At 43.2% G+C, this 22,197-nt stretch overlaps 1 protein-coding gene across 1 annotated transcript in view; it reads right to left on the bottom strand.

Annotated features, from left to right (window-relative positions):
- Positions 1-22,197, bottom strand: part of LOC126195470 (uncharacterized) — a 127,920-nt gene that overhangs the window by 82,313 nt on the left and 23,410 nt on the right. The window contains exon 2 of the mRNA XM_049934098.1: positions 20,349-20,673. Within this exon, the coding sequence (XP_049790055.1) occupies positions 20,349-20,673 (325 nt within the window). The remainder of the gene's footprint in view (positions 1-20,348; positions 20,674-22,197) is intronic.

Below are 22,197 nucleotides of genomic sequence, written 5' to 3'. Positions count from 1 at the left end.
TTATCAGGCAGGGACGTGAGAGTAAAAACTGCTACGGCTCAGAAATTTAAGAAAGTACCATAAAAAACTTCACCTAATGACCTTTTTAAACGTTTGTGAGCAAGGGCAAAATCGCCATCCGACATCTAATAACATACAGGTACAGCAAGAAGCAGCCAGAAACCAATTGTCTGTCACGGCGGGCAATACATTCTGACTCGTTTACGCAATCGTTATTCGTCTAAAGTATTCTGGTGTAATTATGGTTTTCAAAAAGCCTCCGCCTTCTACAAAACAAAATGTTGTTTTTTTTTAATTTTTTTGTTTGTTGTTATGTACTTCAATACCTATGTGCCATCTTCTGTGTATCTTTTCATTCAGTTAAAATATCCCACAAATGACTGGTTTTCTGTTTTATTCCTATAACTGTGACACATGCCTCTGTTCCGTTGTGGTTTCTCAAACTGAAGGTGAGCAGCAGGTAGTCTTGTGGTTAATGTTGTTGAGTCTCGATCTCGGGGCCCCGACTCCAGTTCCCGGGCAGGTCGGGTATTTTCTCCACTCGGGACTGTGTGTGTGTGTGTGTGTGTGTGTGTGTGTGTGTGTGTGTGTGTGTGTGTGTGTGTGTGTGTGTGTTGTCCTCATCATCACTTCATCATCATCAACGCGCAAATCGCCGAAGTGGCGCCAACTAAAAAGTCTTGCACCAAGCTTCCGAATTACACATACTCTCATTTCATCCTACCTGATGGTGTGTTACTTTAAGGGGGTTAGAACGTCAAACGGGCCGACTTGGAGCAGGAGAGGCATCTCAGGACATTTTAATTTCAGTATCTATACTTTTACAAATAAATTCATAAAACTTTGTCAGCAATACGACGAAGGATTCAGGATTCACACTCATTGCAGTGGAAGTTCGAAAACATAACAAAATAAATTTTTTTACGTGCGAAATTTCATCATTTTCTCACTTACTAATGGCTGCATTTGTTGCTATAGGTACACTTTTCTTCAAAAGTTAGAGAGATTCTTCGATGAATATTGCACAGCATACATACCATACCAAAGACGAATGAACTGTTATATTTTAAACTTCATGTTTGGAAAAAACACAAATTTTATAGTTAATTACCTCAATTTTTACCAAAGTTTTTAATAGATTTGGAAAATTCTAGAGTTTCATACACCTTAAAGTATGGTTTGTATGCTGTGCAAAATTCATCGAAGAATCTCTCTTACTTATGAAGAATAGTGTACCTATAGCAACAAATGCTGCCATTAGTAAGTGAAAAAAATGATGAAATTTCACACGTAAAAAAATTACTTCGTTATGTTTTAGAACTTCCACTGCCATGAGTGTGAATTCTGAATCCTTCCTGGTCACGCTGACAAAGTTTTATGAATTTATTTGTAAATGTATAGACACTGGAAATTGAAATGTCCTGTGGTGCCTATCCTGTTCCAAGTCGGCCTGTTTGACGTCTTACCCCCCTTAAGCTCAGTTTTACAGGCCAGACTGCTGTTATGCACTACAGAAATTGACAGCGAATGATCTGTAACGAATCGAAAATGATATATTTCTTAGTTCAAAATGGCTCTGAGCACTATGCGACTTAACTTCGGATGTTATCAGTCGCCTAGAACTTAGAACTAATTAAACCTAACTAACCTAAGGACATCACACACATCCATGCCCGAGGTAGGATTCGAACCTGCGACCGTAGCGGTCGCTCGGTTCCAGACTATAGCGCCCAGAACCGCACGGCCACTCCGGCCGTCTTAGTTCAAAATGTAATTGTTGTTGTTGCTGTTGTGGTCTTCAGTCCTGAGACTGGTTTGATGCAGCTCTCCATGCTACTCTATCCTGAGCAAGCTTCTTCATCTCCCAGTACCTACTGCAGCCTACAGCCTTCTGAATCTGCTTAGTGTATTCATGTCTTGGTCTCCCTCTACGATTTTTACCCTCCACGCTGCCCTCCAATACTAAATTGGTGATCCCTTGATGCCTCAGAATATGTCCTACCAACCGATCCCTTCTTCTAGTCAAGTTGTGCCACAAATTTCTCTTCTCCCCAATTCTATTCAATACCGCCTCATTATTTATGTGATCTACCCCTCTAATCTTGAGCATTCTTCTGTAGCACCACCTTTCGAAAGCTTCTATTCTCTTCTTGTCTATACTATTTATCGTCCACGTTTTACTTCTATACATGGCTACACTCCGTACAAATACTTTCAGAAACGACTTCCTGACAATTAAATCTATACTCGATGTTAACAAATTTCTCTTCTTCAGAAACGCTTCTCTTGCCATTGCCAGTCTACATTTTATATCCTCTCTACTTCGACCATCATCAGTTATTTTGCTCCCCAAATAGCAAAACTCCTTTACTACTTAAGTGTCTCATTTCCTAATCTAATTCCCTCAGCATCACCCGATTTAATTCGACTACATTCCATTATCCTCGTTTTGCTTTTGTTGATGTTCTTCTTATACCTTCCTTTCAAGACACTGTCCATTCCGTTCAACTGCTCTTCCAAGTCCTTTGCTGTCTCCGACAGAATTACAATGTCATCGGCAAACCTCAAAGTTCTTATTTCTTCTCCATGGATTTTAATACCTACTCCGAACTTTTCTTTTGTTTCCTTTACTTTTGCTCAATATACAGATTGAATAGTATCGGGGAGAGGCTACAACCCTGTCTCGCTCCCTTCCCAACCACTGCTTCCCTTTCATGTCCCTCGACTCTTATAACCGCCATCTGGTTTCTGTACAAATTGTAAATAGCCTTTCGCTCCCTGTATTTTACCCCTGCCACCTTCAGAATTTGAAAGAGGGTATTCCAGTCAACATTGTCAAAAGCTTTCTCTAAGTCTACAAATGCTAGAAACGTAGGTTTGCCTTTCCTTAATCTTTCTTCTAAGATAAGTCGTAGGGTCAGTATTGCCTCACGTGTTCCAACATTTCTACGGAATCCAAACTGATCTTCCCCGAGGTCAGCTTCTACCAGTTTTTCCATTCGTCTGTAAAGAATTCGCGTTAGTATTTTGCAGCTGTGATTTATTAAACTGATAGTTCGGTAATTTTCACATCTTTCAACACCTGCTTTCTTTGGGATTGGAATTACTATATTCTTCTTGAAGTCTGAGGGTATTTCGCCTGTCTCATACATCTTGCTCACCATATGGTAGAGTTTTGTTAGTCCTGGCTCTCCCAAGGCTGTCAGTAGTTCTAATGGACTGTTGTCTACTCCGGGGGCCTTGTTTCGACTCAGGTCTTTCAGTGCTCTGTCAAACTCTTCACGCAGTAACATATCTCCCATTTCATCTTCATCTACCTTCTCTTCCATTTCCATAATATTGTCCTCAAGAACATCGCCCCTGTGTAGACCCTCTATATACTCCTTCCACCTTTCTGCTTTCCCTTCTTTGCTTAGAACTGCGTTTCCATCTGAGCTCTTGATTATTCTTGCAAAATTTTTTTCCAAGAGTACCAGCAGTGGCTGTTCTGCACTCGCATAGAGGCATCTTCTCCATGCTTTTACGGCGAGCTACAGGTGGGCAGATTGTGGGAGCGTGTAGCTAGTTGGTCCTGGAGGCTTGTCCAGTTCTCGCTTTCTGCGCTCCTCGCCTGCCGATAGCCATCGTTAGCGTATACGCCCGTCGGCCCGCGGTGCAGCCTCTGGAGTCCCCACTTTCGCTGCATCCCTGTACCAGGCTGCGCTCTGCTCTGCCTCTTCATTCCGCACCCGGCCTTCCGTGACGTCACGCGAAGCTCACGGCCGTCGGCCTACCATCTCACCTCGCTCTACACCGACATATACAGGGTGTATCAAAAAGAATCATCCGATTTATAAAAAAATCATCACTATTATGTTATTTGAAATACGTGAGTGAACAACGTACTGTTGGAAAGAGCAAACTCCCGAGTTTTACACGGTTGCCACTAGGTAGCAGCAGTGTACGCCCACTTCAGTTGTAGTAAGAACTACCGTCCCCGAGTGCCTCACATTGAAATCGAACGCATCCACCCTAGCATCACAAGGAGTCCACATAAATTCGTTCACCGTGCAGCTCGACAGCTCAGCATGCCGCTATGTCCGTCTGGCGTGTGTTGCGTCGACGTTTACACATGAGACAATACAAAATTCAGCTACTGCAAGCTCATCGTGAAGGTGACAAACAGCATCTACATCTACGTATTTACTCTGCTATTCACAGTAAAGTGCCTGGCAGAGGGTTCAGTGAACCTCCTTCATGCTGTCTGTCTACCGTTCCACTCTCGTACGGCACGCGGGAAAAACGAGCACTTAAATTTTTCCGTGTGAACCCTGATTTTATCGTGATGATTATTTCTCCCTGTGTAGGTAGGTGCCAATAGAATGTTTTCGCAATCGGAGGAGAAAACTGGTGATTGAAATTTCATGAGGAGATCCCGTCGCAACGATAAACGCCTTTGTTTTAATGATTGCCTCTCCAATTCACGTATCATGCCTGTGACACTATCTCACCTATTTCGCGATAATACAAAACGAGCTGCCCTTCTTTGTACTTTTTCGATGTCATCCGTCAGTCCCACCTGATGCGGATCCCACACCGCACAGCAGTACTCCAGAATAGGGCGGACAAGCGTAGTGTAAGCAGTCTCTTTAGTAGACCTATTACACCTTCTAAGTGTTCTGCCAATGAATCGCAGTCTTTGATTTGCTCTACCCACAATATTATTTATGTGATCGTTCTGATTTAGGTTATTTGTAATTGTAATCCTCAAGTATTTAGTTGAATTTACAGCCTTCAGATTTGTGTGACTTACCGTGTAATCGAAATTTAGATGATATCTTTTAGTACTCATGTGAATAACTTCGCACTTTTCTTTATTCATGATCAATTGCCACTTTTCGCACCGTACAGATATCTTATCTAAATCATTTTGCAAGTCTTTCTGATCATCTGATGACTTTACAAGACGGTAAATGACAGCATCATCTGCAAACAATCTAAGACAGCTACTCAGATTGTCTCCTATGTCGTTAATACAGATGAGGAACAATAGAGGGCCTATAACACTTCCTTGGGGAACGTCGGATATTACTTCTGTTTTACTCGATGACTTTCCGTCTATTACTACGAACTGTGATCTTTCTGACAGGAAATCACGAATCCAGTCGCACAACTGAGGCAATACTCCGTAAGCAAGCAGTTTGATTAGAAGACGCTTATGAGGAACGGTGTCGAAAGCCTTCTGGAAATCTAAAAATATGGAATCAGTTTGACATCCCCTGTCGATAGCACTTATTACTTCATGAGTATAAAGAGCTAGCTGTGTGTCACAAGAACGATATTTTCTGAACCCGTGCTGACTATGTGTCAATAAATCGTTTTCTTCGAGGTACTTCATAATGTTCGAATACAGTATATGTTCCCAAACCCCGCAAATCGACGTTAGTGATATAGGCCTGTAATTCAGCGGATTACTCCTACTTCCCTATTTGGGTATTTGTGCGACCTGAGCATTTTTCCAGTCTTTAGGTACGTATCTTTCTGTGAGCGAGTGGTTGTATATAATTGCTAAATATGGAGCTATTTTATCAGCATACTCTGAGTGGAACCTGACTGGTATACAATCTGGACCGGAGGCCTTGCCTTTATTAAGTGATTTAAGCTGCTTTGTTACACCGAGGATATCTACTTCTATGTTTCTCATCTTGGCAGTTGTTCTTGATTGGAATTCAGGAATATTTACTTCCCCTTCTTTGGTGAAGGAGTTTCGGAAAACCGTGTTTAATAACTCTGCTTTAGTGGCAATGTCATCAGTGACTTCACCGTTGTTATGGCGCAGTTAAGGTATTGATTGAATCTTGCCACTGGTGTGCTTTATGTATGACCAGAATCTCTTTGGGTTTTCTGCCAGATTTCGAGACAGAATTTCGTTGTGGAAATTATTAAAAGCATCTTGCATTGAAGTACGCGCCATATTTCAAACTTCTGTAAAACTTTGCCAATCTTGGGGATTTTGCGTTCTTTTAAATTTGGCATGCTTTTTTCGTTTCTTCTGCAACAACGATCTGACCCGTTTTGTGTACGGAGTTCTGTAATTTCGTTCTTGGTAAGATGGAGGATGACAGTTTTCTTTCACGCTTAATGTTTAGTGACGAGGCAATATTCCATCTAAATGGGAAGGTGAACCCTCATAATGTGAAAATATGGGGTACAGACCAACCACATGAAGTTGTACAACATGAGAGAGACTCTCCAAAATTGATTGTTTAGTGCAGCTTCGCGGGAAAAGGTGTATGGTCCATTTTCCTTCGCCGAGAACACTGTTACAGAAAGCCCATATCTCGATATGCTTGAGAACTTTCTTTTCCCAAAGTTGGAGACTGATTCGATCGACTTCATTTATCAACAGGATGGGGCACCGCCATACTGGCATCTGGAAGTGCGGGAAGCTGTAAATCAAAGGATTACTGAACGACGGATCGGTCCCACTGGACCAAATGATTCAGCCTTACATTACTGGCAGCCAGAGCCACTGGACCTACCGTATGTATTTCTCGTGGGGGTTTATAAAAGACTCTGTTTATGTGCCTCCGTTAACCAACAACTATGAATGAACTGAGACATCACATAACAGCAGCTGTGGAAGCCGTAATTCAAGACATGCTCGCTGCAGTGCGGGAACAATTTAAATACCGCATTGACATAAGCCGTACATCTCAATGGGGGCATATTGAACACTTATGAAAAGATATGAAAAAACTTTTTGAGTTTCGCGTTCATCAAAAACAAAATTGTATATGTTTGTTAGTTTCAGAAATATAGACGTGCCAAATCGCACGATTGTTTTTGATACATCCTGTATCTTAGCGTGCATCCCTACCTGCAGTAAGTATTGATAATAGTTTTGTTTCAAATCGTTCCCGAGGTTGACTGCTCCATATAATATTACACGATGAACAATGTGTAAGTCTTCTGTGTGACCACTATACGTATTATAAAAATGAACGTACGTATAAACGTATGCATATATTTACGTGTGTACGTTCAACATCTCCTCCTAAAGTAATACATAGATTTCAACCAAACTTGGTATATGTATCACTTACTGTGTGGAAAGAATCTATGTGGGTGTAAGAACTACCTTTGATAGATAAGGGGTGGGGAGGAGGTGAAAAAGCATTCCACACCACGACGCGCGAATATCAACACTTTAGGCATCCAACATTTAAGAATGAGATAACCTAGTGACTTGCAAACTGTGCACGTATTTTCAAACCCTTTTTCGCCGACGAGCCCCACAAAAAGGTAAAAGGAAAAATGTTTATCGCTTACTGAATTTTCGCTGCTCATGCAGTAAAATTGCCGCATGCATTATGACGCTTTAATTTATCACTTCTGTACTATTTACTCTATTAGTAACATATTTTGCAGATAGTATTCACATACACCACTAAATGGACTAGGAAAATTACATCGTTGTACGACATTTAGTTCAGGAGATATGACATCATTAACACTGAGATGCGTGAGAAACTACAGCATCATACAAGAAGTTTAAATTATTACTTCGTTGCTACTAACTCTATTCGCAACACTTTTCGTACGGCATCCATATCTGCACTGAATGTACCTACAAAAATATTCCTTTGTAGGACACATAGTTCAGGATATATGACATGCGTGAAAAGTTGCCGCATCATGCATGATGTCGTAATTTATTATCTTTTTACTACTAATTCTATTTACAGCACATTTCACAGACAGTAGCCACATATAACACTGGATGCACCTCCTAAATTATGGGGTTGTACAGGAGACACGACGTCATAAACATGGAGTTTCGTGAAATTAGTTACAATCTAGAAAGAAATGCTGAAGGGGTAAGAATCACCAGTTTCCTGTTGGGATGAGCGTGATAACGTGAAATGAAAAGGGGGAGGAGAAGGACAGACAGCGAGGGGAAAGTAGGATGTAGGCACAAATAGAAGGAAGAGGAGGAGGAGGGAATAGACAGGGGCAGGGGAGAGGGAAATAGACGGAGAGAGAGGAGATGAGGAGATGGTGTAATAGACGTATGGAATAAATACATACCCGGGCAACGCTGGGTACTCAGCTAGTTACAGTAGAAAGACGTGATGCAAAGTAGGTACAGGAAGGTGAGGGAAACATACTGAGGAAAATGCTGCGCTCTGAAAGAAGATGTGAGAGGCGGATGCGAAGTCTAGGGAATTACTGAACCAGAGCGTGAGGACCATTTCGGGAGAAATTGAACTAAAAGAACAACATATGCGCTCGATATGAACAAGATCAATATGGACAGAATGACTAGAAGAGTTTGGGAAAAGCGTTTAGAAAAGGCAGGCACCAGATGGGTTGCTGAGCCCAGGAAGGATTGGTCGCAATTGGAAATCAGTATGATAGGAAGGGAAATTGGAGAAGCAAGTACACACCGACCGATGTGCCAGAGGTCAATAACAGAGAAGGATACATGAAAAGGTTACAGAGGCAACGGTGGCGCAGACAAGAGATTAGGATACTGAAAATCTCTGAAGAGGAGCGGGAGCGAAGTAGATAAAGGATGAAGAGGTTGCGGGAGGAGAAGGGGCTACCTGAATTCCTATAGAGGCAGTAACGAAAGAATGAGAAGAATGCCACAGAAAATAGAACTGCATTTTATCGTAGCCTTGCTGGATTACTAAGTGTTCTACACTACATCTACATCTACATGGATACTCTGCAAATCACATTTAAGTGCGTGGCAGAGGGTTCATCGAACCACCTTCACAATTCTCTATTATTCCAATCTCGTATAGCGCGCAGAAAGAATGAACACCTATATCTTTCCGTACGAGCTCTGATTTCCCTTATTTTATCGTGGTGATAGTTCCGTCCTATGTAGGTCGGTGTCAGTAAAATATTTTCGCATTCGAAGGAGAAAGTTGGTGATTGGAATTTCGTGAGAAGATCCGTCGCAACGAAAAACGTCTTTCTTTTAATGATTTTCAGCCCAAACCCTGTATCATTTCTGTGACACTCTCTCCGATATTTCGCGATAATACAAAACCAGCTGCCTTTCTTTGAACTTTTTCGATGCACTCCGTCAGTCCTCTCTGGTAAGGATCCCACACCGCGCATCAGTATTCTAAAAGAGGACGGACAAGCGTAGTGTAGGCAGTCTCCTTCGTAGGTCTGTTACATTTTCTAAGTGTCCTGCCAATCAAACGCAGCCTTTGGTTAGCCTTCCTCACAACATTGTCTATGTGTTGTCTCCAATTTAAGTTGTTCGTAATTGTAATACCTAGGTATTTAGCTGAATTTATGGCTTTTAGATTAGACTGATTTATCGTGTAACCGAAGTTTAACGTGTTCCTTTTAGCACTCATGTGGATGACCTCACACTTTTCGTTATTTAGGGTCAACTGACACTTTTCGCACCATTCAGATATTTTTTCTAAATCGTTTTGCAGTTTGTTTTGACCTTCTGATGACTTTATTAGTCGATAAACGCCAGCGTCATCTGCAAACAACCGAAGACGGCTGCTCAGATTGTCTCCCAAATCGTTTATATAGATAAGGAACAGCAAAGGGCCTATAACATTACCTTGAGGAACGCCTGAAAACACTTCTGTTTTACTCGATAACTTTCCGTCAATTACTACGAACTGTGACCTCTCTGACAGGAAAGCACAAATCCAGTCACATAACTGAGACGATATTCCATAAGCACGCAATTTTACTACAAGCCGCTTGTGTGGTACAGTGTCAAAAGCCTTCCGGAAACCCAGGAATACGGAATCGATCTGAAATCCCTTGCCAATAGCACTCAGCACTTCATGTGAATAAAGAGCTAGTTGTGTTTCACAGGAACGATGTTTTCTAAACCCATGTTGACTGTGTGTCAATAGACCGTTTCCTTAGAGGTAATTCATAATGTTCGAACACAATATATGTTCTAAAATCCTGCTGTATATCGACATTAACGATATGGGCCTGTAATTTAGTGGATTACTCCTACTACCTTTCTTGAATATTGGTGTGACTCGTGCAACTTTCCAGTCATTGGGTACGGATCTTTCGTCGAGCGAACAGTTGTATATGATTGTTAAGTATGGAGCCAATGCATCAGCATACTCCGAAAGGAACCAAATTGGTATACAGTCTGGACCAGAAGACTTAACTTTTATTAAGTGATTTAAGTTGCTTCACTACTCCGAGGATATTTACTTGTACGTTACTCATGTTGGCAGCTGTTCTCGATTCGAATTCTGGAATATTTACTTCGTCTTCTTTTGTGAAGGCATTTCGGTAGGCTGTGTTTAATAACTCTGCTTTGGCAGCACTGTCTTCGATGGTGTCGCCATTGCTATCGTGCAGAGAAGGCATTGATTGCTTCTTGCCGCTAACATACTTCACATACGACCAGAATCTCTTTGGATTTTCTGCCAGGTTTCGAGACAAAGTTTCGTTGTGGAAACAGTTATAGGCGTCTCGCAGAAAGTTTTGTCTCTGTAGAAAATTTTGGACACTTAAGCATTCGTTTTATCTCTTCCTTTTCAAACTGTCGTTATCGAATCAAGTGTCTAGTATCAAGCTGGCAGAAGCAATCCAGAGAGAAACAGCAGCTTAACAGTGGAGCACCCGGCGCCTCTCTCCTCAACAGTTCCATCACTTTCGTCCTGTCAACATATATTTTCAGACAGACCTCTCTTCCACTTGCCAAGTCTGAAGCGCATCCTGGTAGGAATCCACACACTGATAGCTATGTTTCGTGCGAGAGGCAAACTACGCGACGTATTATACCCACCGTTTTCAAGGAAACGTTTGTCGGCGGTCTCACAGTTTTTAGGCACTGTTTCACTTGTCAAATATTGTAATAAATTTCGTCAATTTCGCTTTGACGCGCGTGACTATATTAAAATAGTGTCTGCTCCAATACCAGTGATATAAGCTCTGAAGCAGTGTACTCTCTGAATCATTCAGAGATCTAGCCACAGACTTGGCAAAAGCACACCGCCAACAGTCAATACATTGCCACAAATTTGTTCCAGATTTCATAGAAATCTCCTCAAAGACAAAACAGAACAACGGTTCAAAGTGCATAGATCGACAGTTACTCCAAAACACGTTTCCTTGGAAACAAATTCAGTGTATTAGTTTCAACTGAGTCATAACAGTCCTTCCTCTTGCACTAAACAACAGCTCGCATTAGATGATAACACCACGATCTTATACTGCCATCTGGTTAACAAACAAGGGTGCTTTCTATACGTCATAACATACGCTTCCAAATACCAGAAAAACTAATTAGGACTCCATGCCTACACACAAAAGCGCACTTCAGAATTTTTCTAAGAGTTCCAAGTTGGAATAAAAACTTTATCGATCATTATACATCGTTAACTTCCGACATGGAAAACCAACAGCTCGACCAAGCATTACCTCCGTCCCAGGGACCAAGAGCTGCCTCTTGCACTCAGGAGGGACACTTGCTGATTCCTAGACTACGCGAGCTTCAACCAATTCCCAAAATTGTCTAAATATTGGGACCTTTTTGCCAATCAAGCCTCACGAGCAGAATGATTGGCTTTTCACTCAAATGCGGATAGTCTCATTGGCCGTCAAATTCTCTCGCTACTAGCGCTTCCCCGGAAAGAGCCAATTTTCACATCACTCTCTGAAACAAAGTGGTGTGCAAAACTGAAGGAGGAAAGTTACTATAGCAGTGACGTGTCACTGCCAAGTAATGTAGCTCGTGGAAACTTGGACCATACATAGAAAGAAATGCTACAGTATAATACAGATTGTAATTGAAAGAAATACGCACTGAGACGAACAGAAATGACAATTTTATTTAAAGACAATAATTTCATCGAAGTCACCGCGATTATCATGATCACATATCCTATTAAGAACCATGTCTCGCCTTTTGTAATGGCAGGGGATCATCATAAATCGCAGTGACGTCAGTATAATTATTGTGTTTGAATAAAAGTGTCATTTCTCGTCGTCTAATTGCGTATTTATTTCAGTTAACTTCTGCACCATACTGTAGCAGATATTTCTATGTACGGTCCGTATTTTATCAAGCAATGTTTCTTCGCAGTGGCACATCATGCGAAAGTTACTTTCGACCCTTAAGTTATGCACACCAGTGTATTATTTCAAAGTTAATGGTATTAGAGAAATACCCGAGTTGATTGCGAATTGTTCAACCCGTACGCTACCTAGCAGACGCGAACACAAAGTGTTCAGTATGGGTCTACTCCCGCAGCTCCCGTTAGGGGGACTCGGGAGAAACCGAACCAAGACGTCCCAGCTTCAAAATAATGTTCAAAATGTGTGTGTAATCTTATGTGACTTAACTGCTAAAGTCATCAGTCCCTAATCTTACACACTACTTAACCTAAATTATCCTAAGGACAAACACACACACACACACCCATGCCCGAGGGAGGAGTCGAACCTCCGCTGGCCAACTTCAAAAGGAGCCTCTCTTGCCCCTGGGCCCGGCGAAACTATGCTGAATTCCGGCTCTTGCTCCGTCAACAGGCAGGATCATTCGTATCGAATTAGACAGCAAAAGAAAGTTACTTTTTGAAACTTCCTGGCAGATTGAAACTGTGTGCCGGACCGAGACTCGGACTCGGTCTCATTGGCCGAGGCAGAAGTAAAGCTGTGAGCACGGGGCGTGAGTCGTGCTTGTGTAGCTCAGATGGTAGAGCACTTGCCCACGAAAGACAAAGGTCCCGAGTTCGAGTCTCGGTCAGGCACACAGTTTTAATCTGCCAGGAAGTTTCGTATCAGCGCACAGTCCACTGTAGAGTGAAAATCTCATTCTGGAAAGTTACTTTTTAATTAAAAAACAAATCGTATAAATGCTCCCCCAAACACTTCCCCCTTAAGTATGAGTCCTCCTGCTCAGGCTGCCGCTATCTGAGATTAAAGCTGAACTCTAGTCAGTAGGATTTCTCGAAACAAAGAAGTGAAATATGTTAGAATTAACGATACAACAGTAGTTTGCAGGACGTTTATTTATTTTGATACTGAGTATCACAGAAACATCAGTTTATCGTCACGTTTGCAAAGTACTGACACGATGTATTGACAGAAGAGTGGGAGAACCGGTAGAGGTGCATCTCGGGAGAGAGCAGTTTGGGTTCCAGAGAACTGAAAGAACGTACTAGGCCACACTGAACCTGCAGCTTATTTTAGAAGACAGGCTGAAGAAACACAAGCCTGTGTTTATAATACACTCCTGCAAATGGAAAAAAGAACACAATGACACCGGTGTGTCAGACCCACCATACTTGCTCCGGACACTGCGAGAGGGCTGTACAAGCAATGATCACACGCACGGCACAGCGGACACACCAGGAACCGCGGTGTTGGCCGTCGAATGGCGCTAGCTGCGCAGCATTTGTGCACCGCCGCCGTCAGTGTCAGCCAGTTTGCCGTGGCATACGGAGCTCCATCGCAGTCTTTAACACTGGTAGCATGCCGCGACAGCGTGGACGTGAACCGTATGTGCAGTTGACGGACTTTGAGCGAGGGCGTATAGTGGGCATGCGGAAGGCCGGGTGGACGTACCGCCGAATTGCTCAACACGTGGGGCGTGAGGTCTCCACAGTACATCGATGTTGTCGCCAGTGGTCGGCGGAAGGTGCACGTGCCCGTCGACCTGGGACCGGACCGCAGCGACGCACGGATGCACGCCAAGACCGTAGGATCCTACGCAGTGCCGTAGGGGACCGCACCGCCACTTCCCAGCAAATTAGGGATACTGTTGCTCCTGGGGTATCGGCGAGGACCATTCGCAACCGTCTCCATGAAGCTGGGCTACGGTCCCGCACACCGTTAGACCGTCTTCCGCTCACGCCCCAACATCGTGCAGCCCGCCTCCAGTGGTGTCGCGACAGGCGTGAATGGAGGGACGAATGGAGACGTGTCGTCTTCAGCGATGAGAGTCGCTTCTGCCTTGGTGCCAATGATGGTCGTATGCGTGTTTGGCGCCGTGCAGGTGAGCGCCACAATCAGGACTGCATACGACCGAGGCACACAGGGCCAACACCCGGCATTATGGTGTGGGGAGCGATCTCCTACACTGGCCGTACACCACTGGTGATCGTCGAGGGGACACTGAATAGTGCACGGTACATCCAAACCGTCATCGAACCCATCGTTCTACCATTCCTAGACCGGCAAGGGAACTTGCTGTTCCAACAGGACAATGCACGTCCGCATGTATCCCGTGCCACCTGTCACCCAACGTGCTCTAGAAGGTGTAAGTCAACTACCCTGGCCAGCAAGATCTCCGGATCTGTCCCCCATTGAGCATGTTTGGGACTGGATGAAGCGTCGTCTCACGCGGTCTGCACGTCCAGCACGAAAGCTGGTCCAACTGAGGCGCCAGGTGGAAATGGCATGGCAAGCCGTTCCACAGGACTACATCCAGCATCTCTACGATCGTCTCCATGGGAGAATAGCAGCCTGCATTGCTGCGAAAGGTGGATATACACTGTACTAGTGCCGACATTGTGCATGCTCTGTTGCCTGTGTCTATGTGCCTGTGGTTCTGTCAGTGTGATCATGTGATGTATCTGACCCCAGGAATGTGTCAATAAAGTTTCCCCTTCCTGGGACAATGAATTCACGGTGTTCTTATTTCAATTTCCAGGAGTGTATTACTAGGTTTAGACAAAGCTTTTGATAATGTGCACTGAAGTACACCCTTTAAAAGTCTGAGGACAGCACGGATAAAATGCAAGAAGCGAAAGGTTACCTATAACTTGCAAAGAAATTTGCCTGCAATTATGGGTCGAGGGACATGAAAGGGAAGGAGTTGTTGAGAAGGAAGTGATACATAGTTGTAGTCTATCCCCGTCGTTGCTCAGCATGTAAACTAAGCATGCTATAAAGAGCACTTTGGTAAGAGAAGTGAAGTTCAGGGAGGAGGAATTAAAACTTTGATGTTTTCCCATGACATTGTAATTTAATTCTTTCAAAGACGAGAAATTATTTGAAAATCAGTTGAATGGAATGAATAGTTTTTTGAAATGAGAGTACAAGACAAATATCAACAAAAGTAGAGCAGGGGTAATGGAATGGAGCCGAATTGAATCAGGTGACGCTAAGGGATTTTGATTGGGAAATAGTACACTAAAAGTAGCAGGCGAGTTTTGCTACTTGGACAACAAAGTAACTGACGATGGGTGGAATAGAGAGGACTTCGAAAGATCCGTACCTAAAGGCAGGAAAGTTGTACAAGTCACACCTATACCCAAGAAAGGAAATAGGAGTAATCCAGGCTCATATCAGTAACGTCGGTTTGCAGTAGGGTTTTGGAATATATACTGTGTTCGAACATTATGAATTGCCTCGGAGGAAACGATTTATTGACACAAAGTCAGCACAGATTCAGAAAATATCGTTCTTGCGAAACACAACTAGCTCTTTATACTCATGAAGTAATGAGTTCTATCGACAGGGGATGTCAAATTGATTCCACATTTTTAGATTGCCAGAAGGCTTTCGACACCGTTCCTCACAAGCGTCTTCTAACCAAACTGCGTGCCTATGGAATATCGCCTCAGTTTTGCGGCTGGATTCGTGATTCCGTCAGAAAGGTCACAGTTCTTAATAATAAACGGAAAGTCATCGAGTAAAACAGAAGTAATATCCGGCGTTACCCAAGGAAGTGTTACAGGCCCTCTGTTGTTCCTGGTCTATGTTAACGACATAGGAGACAATTTGAGCATCCCTATTAGATTCTTTGCAGATGATGCAGTCATTTACCGTCTTGTAAAGTCATCAGGTGATCAGAACTAATAACAAAATGATTTAGTCAATGTATCTGCACTGAACAAAAAGTGGCAATAGAGTTTAAATAATGATAAGTATGAAGTCATTCACAAAGTACTAAAAGAAATCGGCTAAATTGCGGTTACACAGTAAATCGCACAAATCTAAGGGCTGCAAATTCAACTAAATACTTAGGGATTACAGTAACGAATAACTTAAATTTGAACAATCACACAGGTAATGTTGCGAGGAAAGCAAACCAAAGACGGCGATTTATCGGGCGAACACTTAGAAAGTGCAACAGGTCTACTAAACAGACAGCTGATGCAACTCTTGTCCGCGCTCTTCTGGAGTATTGCTGCGCGGTGTGGGATCCGCACCAGATGGGACTGACGGAGGACTTCGAAAAAGTACAAAGAAGGGCAGCTCGTTTTGTATTAGCACGAAATAGGGGACAGAGAGCCACGCACATGATAGGTGAATTGGGGTGGTAATCATAAAAACAAATGCGTTTTTCTTTGCGGCAGGATGTTCTTGGGAAATTTCAATCACCGACTTTGTCATACGATTCCGAAATTATTCTGCTGGCGCCCACCTGCATAAGGAGAAATGATCATCATGATAAAATAAGAGAAATCAGAACTCGCAGAGAAAGATTTAAGTGCTCGTTTTTCCCGCGCGTCATTCGAGAGTGGAACGGTAGAGAAATAACTTCAGGGAGGTTCGATAAAAACCCTCTGCCAGGCACGTAATTGTGAATGGCAGAGTAATCATGTAGACGTGGTTGTGGACATTAACTGCACACTGGTGATAGGAAGAAAAGCGTTTTTGGAAAAGAGAAACTGTTAACATCAAATATAAATTTAAAATAGTCTTTCCCGAAGGTTTTTCTCTGGAGTATAGCGTTGTACGTTAGAGTTTCACGGTAGGTACTGTAAGACGAAACGTTAAACAGGGAAGTGTGCGTTGAAGCTCGGCCTTATGCCCATAAAAGAAATATAAGCAACAAGAGAATATTTTTACCCTGTATCGTGTAGATGTGATCAAGGAATCGTCATGAAAATATAAGCTTTTGACTATATATGACGGTAGTATCTGTTCCCGAAAGAACAGTTACCGTGGATGACCATGCAGCTTTACTAGAAATGAAATGATAATTAAATGGACACCCTAGCTGCAAACAGGCGTTGATGTACTTCATTGGGGACATGTTGAAACATTTTCAACATGTCCCCAGTGAAGTACATCAACGCCTGTTTGCAGCTAGGGTGCCCATTTAATTATCATTTCATTTCTAGTAAAGCTGCATGGTCATCCACGGTAACTGTTCTTTCGGGAACAGATACTACCGTCATATATAGTTAAATTATGGCTTCCCGGCCATTGACCTTCTTGTGCGAACGCACACGTTATGCCCGAACTCGTACGGGACTTGGTAGATTAATCTGCCACGAGTAATGAGTATGATGGGCAAACATCTATTAGGCGCACTACGAATGTAGTTGTGTGGACATGTTGGGAATGTGGATCTCACGGGGAGCGTGCAAGGGATAAGTCCCTGCAGACGCACTATCCTCTGTGCCCGCGGTGGCTCAGATGGACAGCCGGCACGGTAGCTCAGCGTGTTCGGTCAGAGGGTTACGTGCCCTCTGTAATAAAAAAACTGAGTCAATCGATCAACAATGAACATAAATGCATGTCTTACGACGTCCGCCCCGAGCACATGCAACGAACAAAATCAGGAAAAAAAAAAAAGATGGATAGAGCGTCTGCCATGTAAGCAGGAGATCCCGGGTTCGAGTCCCGGTCGAGGAACACATTTTCAACATGTCCCCAATGAAGTACATCAACGCCTGTTTGCAGCTAGGGTGTCCATTTAATTATCATTTCATAAGCTTTTGAAATGTAGTGAATTTTGGAGAGTATGTGAGTAGGTCGGATGACAAATGTGGAGACAACAACGAACTGAGGAGCAAGGAACTTTATGGCACACCTTGACTGAAAGAGGATTCGGCAGATGGGGAACATCCCGCAATGAACCAGGGGAACCGTGCGAAGCTTTCGCACTTTTATATTTTTAAATAATGACGCTATCTGCAATAAGTGTAGTTGTTGGGATCTTTAAAAATGAACCGAACGACATGAAATAATAATCATGAATTTATTATACACCCTTGTACATATATATCCATTTGTCCAAAAATGTGTATTTCATTGGAAATGTTTGTCCCGGCTTGAACGACGGGCAGAGATCAGGGACTGTCGATAGGGCCACATAACCTATAACTTTAACTCCACAAAAATTTTCAGTTACAGTAAGCATGTTAGCCAGTAGTAGCAATAGGTAAATCAGAATTCAAGGCGACAGTGAAAAATATGTTTGTCGTTTCGTAAAGTATATTCGTTTAGAAAAGTCAGCTTGTATGACGGGCATAGATAATAGACTACCGCAGTGGTCTCGGTTGTTATCTACGACAATGCTGTATACAAACTAACCAGTTAGTAAGTACCCTACAACAAATACAATGGTACCTGTAATAAGGTAATACCAAAAGGAAGTTCCTTATTCGTGATTAATAAGTAGCTTCGTAAAATACAGGTTTGAAGCTGGGCATCCATGATGCCCTTTTGGCTAGAATAGTTAAAAGTCTTATTAGTCAATAAGTCAATAACGATACGTTTTATTCCTGTAGGTTTAATATGTGTCTCTTGGTCTCCCTCTACGATTTTTACCCTCCACGCTGCCCTCCAGTACTAAATTGGTGATCCCTCGATGTCTCAAAACATGTCCTACCAACCGATCCCTTCTTCTAGTCAAGTTGTGCCACAAGCTCTTCTTCTCCCTAATTGTATTCAATACTTCCTCAATAGTTATGTGATCTACCCATCTAATCTTCAGCATTCTTCTGTAGCACCACATTTCGAAAGCTTCTATTCTCTTCTTGGCCAAACTATTTATCGTCCATGTTTCACTTCCATACATGGCAACACTCCATACAAATATTTTCAGAAACGACCTACTGACACTTAAATCTATACTCGATGTTAACAAATTTCTCTTCTTCAGAAACGCTTTCCTTGCCATTGCCAGTCTACATTTTATATCTTCCCTACTTCGACCATCATCAGTTATTTTGCTCCCCAAATAGCAAAACTCCTTTACTACTTTAAGTGTTTCATTTCCTAATCTAATTCCCTCAGCATCACCCGATTTAATTCGACTAGATTCGATTATCCTCGTTTGCTTTTGTTGATGTTCATCTTTTATCCTGCTTTCAAAGCTTCAGGAGTCTTATTAGCGCAATAACGATACGTTTTATCCCTGTAGGTTTAGTATGTGTTGAGAAAAAGAGAAGTTGGCTATATGTATATTAGCGAGTAAGTAAAAAAAAAAAACCGAGATGTTTACAGTAAAATGCTCCCAATGTCACCTTTAGTAGCCAATTCTCGAGGATACATCCGACAGGCATTGGCACCTTTATGTAGCTCTGCATTTATACCCCGCTTAGACGTTTCGGTGTGTGGCGGAGTTGTACTTTTGGTACGACTATAATCTTCTCAATAGAGAGACGTCTACAGACGTTAAAGTAACCTCTGGCGTGCCACAGGGGAGTGTTGTGGGACCATTCCTTTTCACAATATATATAAATGACCTAGTAGATAGTGTCGGAAGTTCCATGCGGCTTTTCGCGGATGATGCTGTAGTATACAGAGAAGTTGCAGCATTAGAAAATTGCAGCGAAATGCAGGAAGATCTGCAGCGGACAGGTACTTGGTGCAGGGAGTGGCAACTGACCCTTAACATAGACAAGTGTAATATATTGCGAATACACAGAAAAATCAAATGTGTGTGAAATCTTATGGGACTTAACTGCTAAGGTCATCAGTCCCTAAATACGTAGAAAGAAGGATCCTTTATTGTATGATTGTATGATAGCGGAACAAACACTGGTAGCAGTTACTTCTGTAAAATGTCTGGGAGTATGCGTACGGAACGACTTGAAGTGGAATGATCATATAAAATTAATTGTTGGTAAGGCGGGTGCCAGGTTGAGATTCATTGGGAGAGTCCTTAGAAAATGTAGTCCATCAACAAAGGAGGTGGCCTACAAAACACTCGTTCGACCTATACTTGAGTATTGCTCATTGGTGTGGTATCCGAGCCAGGTCGGGTTGACGGAGGAGACAGAGAAGATCCAAAGAGGAGCGGCGTGCTTCGTCACAGGGTTATTTGGTAAGCGTGATAGCGTTACTCAAGTGGCAGACTTTGCCAGAGAGGCGCTCTGCATAGCGGTGTAGCTTGCTGTCCAGGTTTCGAGAGGGTGCGTTTCTGGATGAGGTATAATCCTATTTATACCTCCCGAGGATATCACCAATGTAAAATTAGAGAGATTCGAGCGAGCACGGAGGCTTTCCGGCAGTCGCTCTTCCCGCGAACTATACGCGACTGGAACAGGAAAGGGAGGTAATGGCAGTGGCACGTAAAGTGCCCTCCGCCACACACCGTTGGGTGGCTTGCAGAGTATAAATGTAGATTTAGATGTAGATCTTTTCCCGCCTTCCTTTCTCACCCACAAAGCTGGTCCGATGTTATATGAGGGGGGTGAGCCATGCGGGCGGAGGTGGGGGAGAGGTAGTGGCGTCGCCCGCAGAGCGGCGTGGAAGGGGCCGAGTGTCGCGGCGGCAGGTGAGGGCTGTTGCCATGGCAACGCGAGGACAACACGCACGCCGCTGCCGGCCCGGGCCGTTCGATAGATGCGCAGCGCCGCGCCGGAGCGGCCGGAAACCGTAGCACTGCCCGGCGCGGCGGCAGCACAGTAGTTCCAGAGCTCTCCGGGCTCCGCTCTCTGGAGAGAAGCCGTTGGAGCCTCCTGCACCTTACGAACAGCCCTACCACTAAGAGTACGAACACAAGGCACCCTCATGTACTGAGCTTCCCGGCTCAACTATGGCGGCTGTATAAAATTTTGAGTGAATTATCTGGGCTTCTGGGTGTGTGGTGTGCGTACTCTAAGACCTTCGGTACACACACCATCAGATTATTTGACTTGTCGCTCTAACGAAGTAGGCGAGTGTCAGCAATATGTCTCGTGGTCTTATCGTGGCGTGTTTATCTTCTGCTGTTACGTCAGACGATAGAAATGCCACTTGCACGCTTAGAGTAGCAGATTGACTGCGACCAACTTTAAACAGAACTTGATTAATTTTCACACACATTTATTAAAATAATAACAAGCATAGACATTACGTAACTTGATTCTGGATGCTGTTTACAATTGACAATCTGAAGTTCCTTTGGTCTTGGTACATTAATCTTATTCTCACATATCTCTGATACTTGACAAAGTGTCTATTCCTTTATCTTCATGGCTATATACAGGAATATGGTAATCTTATTAGGCACAGACTGAAACTTGATTATAGACTGGTACAGACAGATGCAAACTAATGCAGACTGACTAATCGGAGGTCTGTACACTCGTTGTAATACACCGAGCGTTCAGGTATCACTGCGCGAGTGTGATCCGCGAGGAGAAAAGGTTCTACGTTAGCAGCAATCTCATGGGTTGCGTTACATATTAATACGCGGATCGGCGGAAGCAGAATTTGGTCCGTCTCTACGACAGCGCCATCTCGTAGTGCGGAGAGGGACGAGCGCTGCGCCTGCGCTGTTGTGCTAGGGGGGCGCGCTCTAGTGGGAAAGTTGTGTACGCGCTGACTACACGGAACTATGTACACAACAAATACCACTGAATCTTATTTCTCAAGTTCGAAGTTTTTTGATATCTGATGATGGCAGCAACCGAAACGGTGTACTAAACCATTTATTTAGCCATCAAGACGGTTTTATTCACAAAACAAATACGACTTTTCACGAAGCAAATAAAACTTTAACGATGTTCCAGCCGTTGCTCAGCAACAGATAGCGACAAGTATCGGTGATAACGTGCAGCAGCTTGCGATTTGACCGTGAGGCCAGGTTGCGCATTGAAAGTGCAAGAAGAATACTATTTGTGCTGCATTCGTACCCGGATAATGGCGTATGCTTCTCACTATACTTCATTGACACAGCATTGTTAAAAGAGATCTATCGGGCGGCGAAAACTATTCCTTGAAACTTTAAATGTATGCTCTTGGATATCTAAAAAGTTTTTAAAAACGCTTACCCATGCGTCAAAATTACTTAATGCTGGATTTACGACATGAAGTTTCTTACTTGTGTTATTTGCAGCATCGCAGAGTTTTTCGGGCCAGTACTTTTTAAATACATATCCAGCACCACTGCTTTGACGATTTCACAAACAGTGCCATGACGGCATTTACATAAGTTTCGATTACAATTCAGCACTTTAACAAGAATACAGTGTGTGACTTTACAACTCGTTAGACTTTTACACGGGTGCTAGGATGCCATTTGTC

The sequence above is a fragment of the Schistocerca nitens genome, chromosome 7 (assembly GCF_023898315.1).
Source record: "Schistocerca nitens isolate TAMUIC-IGC-003100 chromosome 7, iqSchNite1.1, whole genome shotgun sequence".
Taxonomy (NCBI): domain Eukaryota; kingdom Metazoa; phylum Arthropoda; class Insecta; order Orthoptera; family Acrididae; genus Schistocerca; species Schistocerca nitens.
This window is presented reverse-complemented; position numbering and strand designations above follow the sequence as displayed.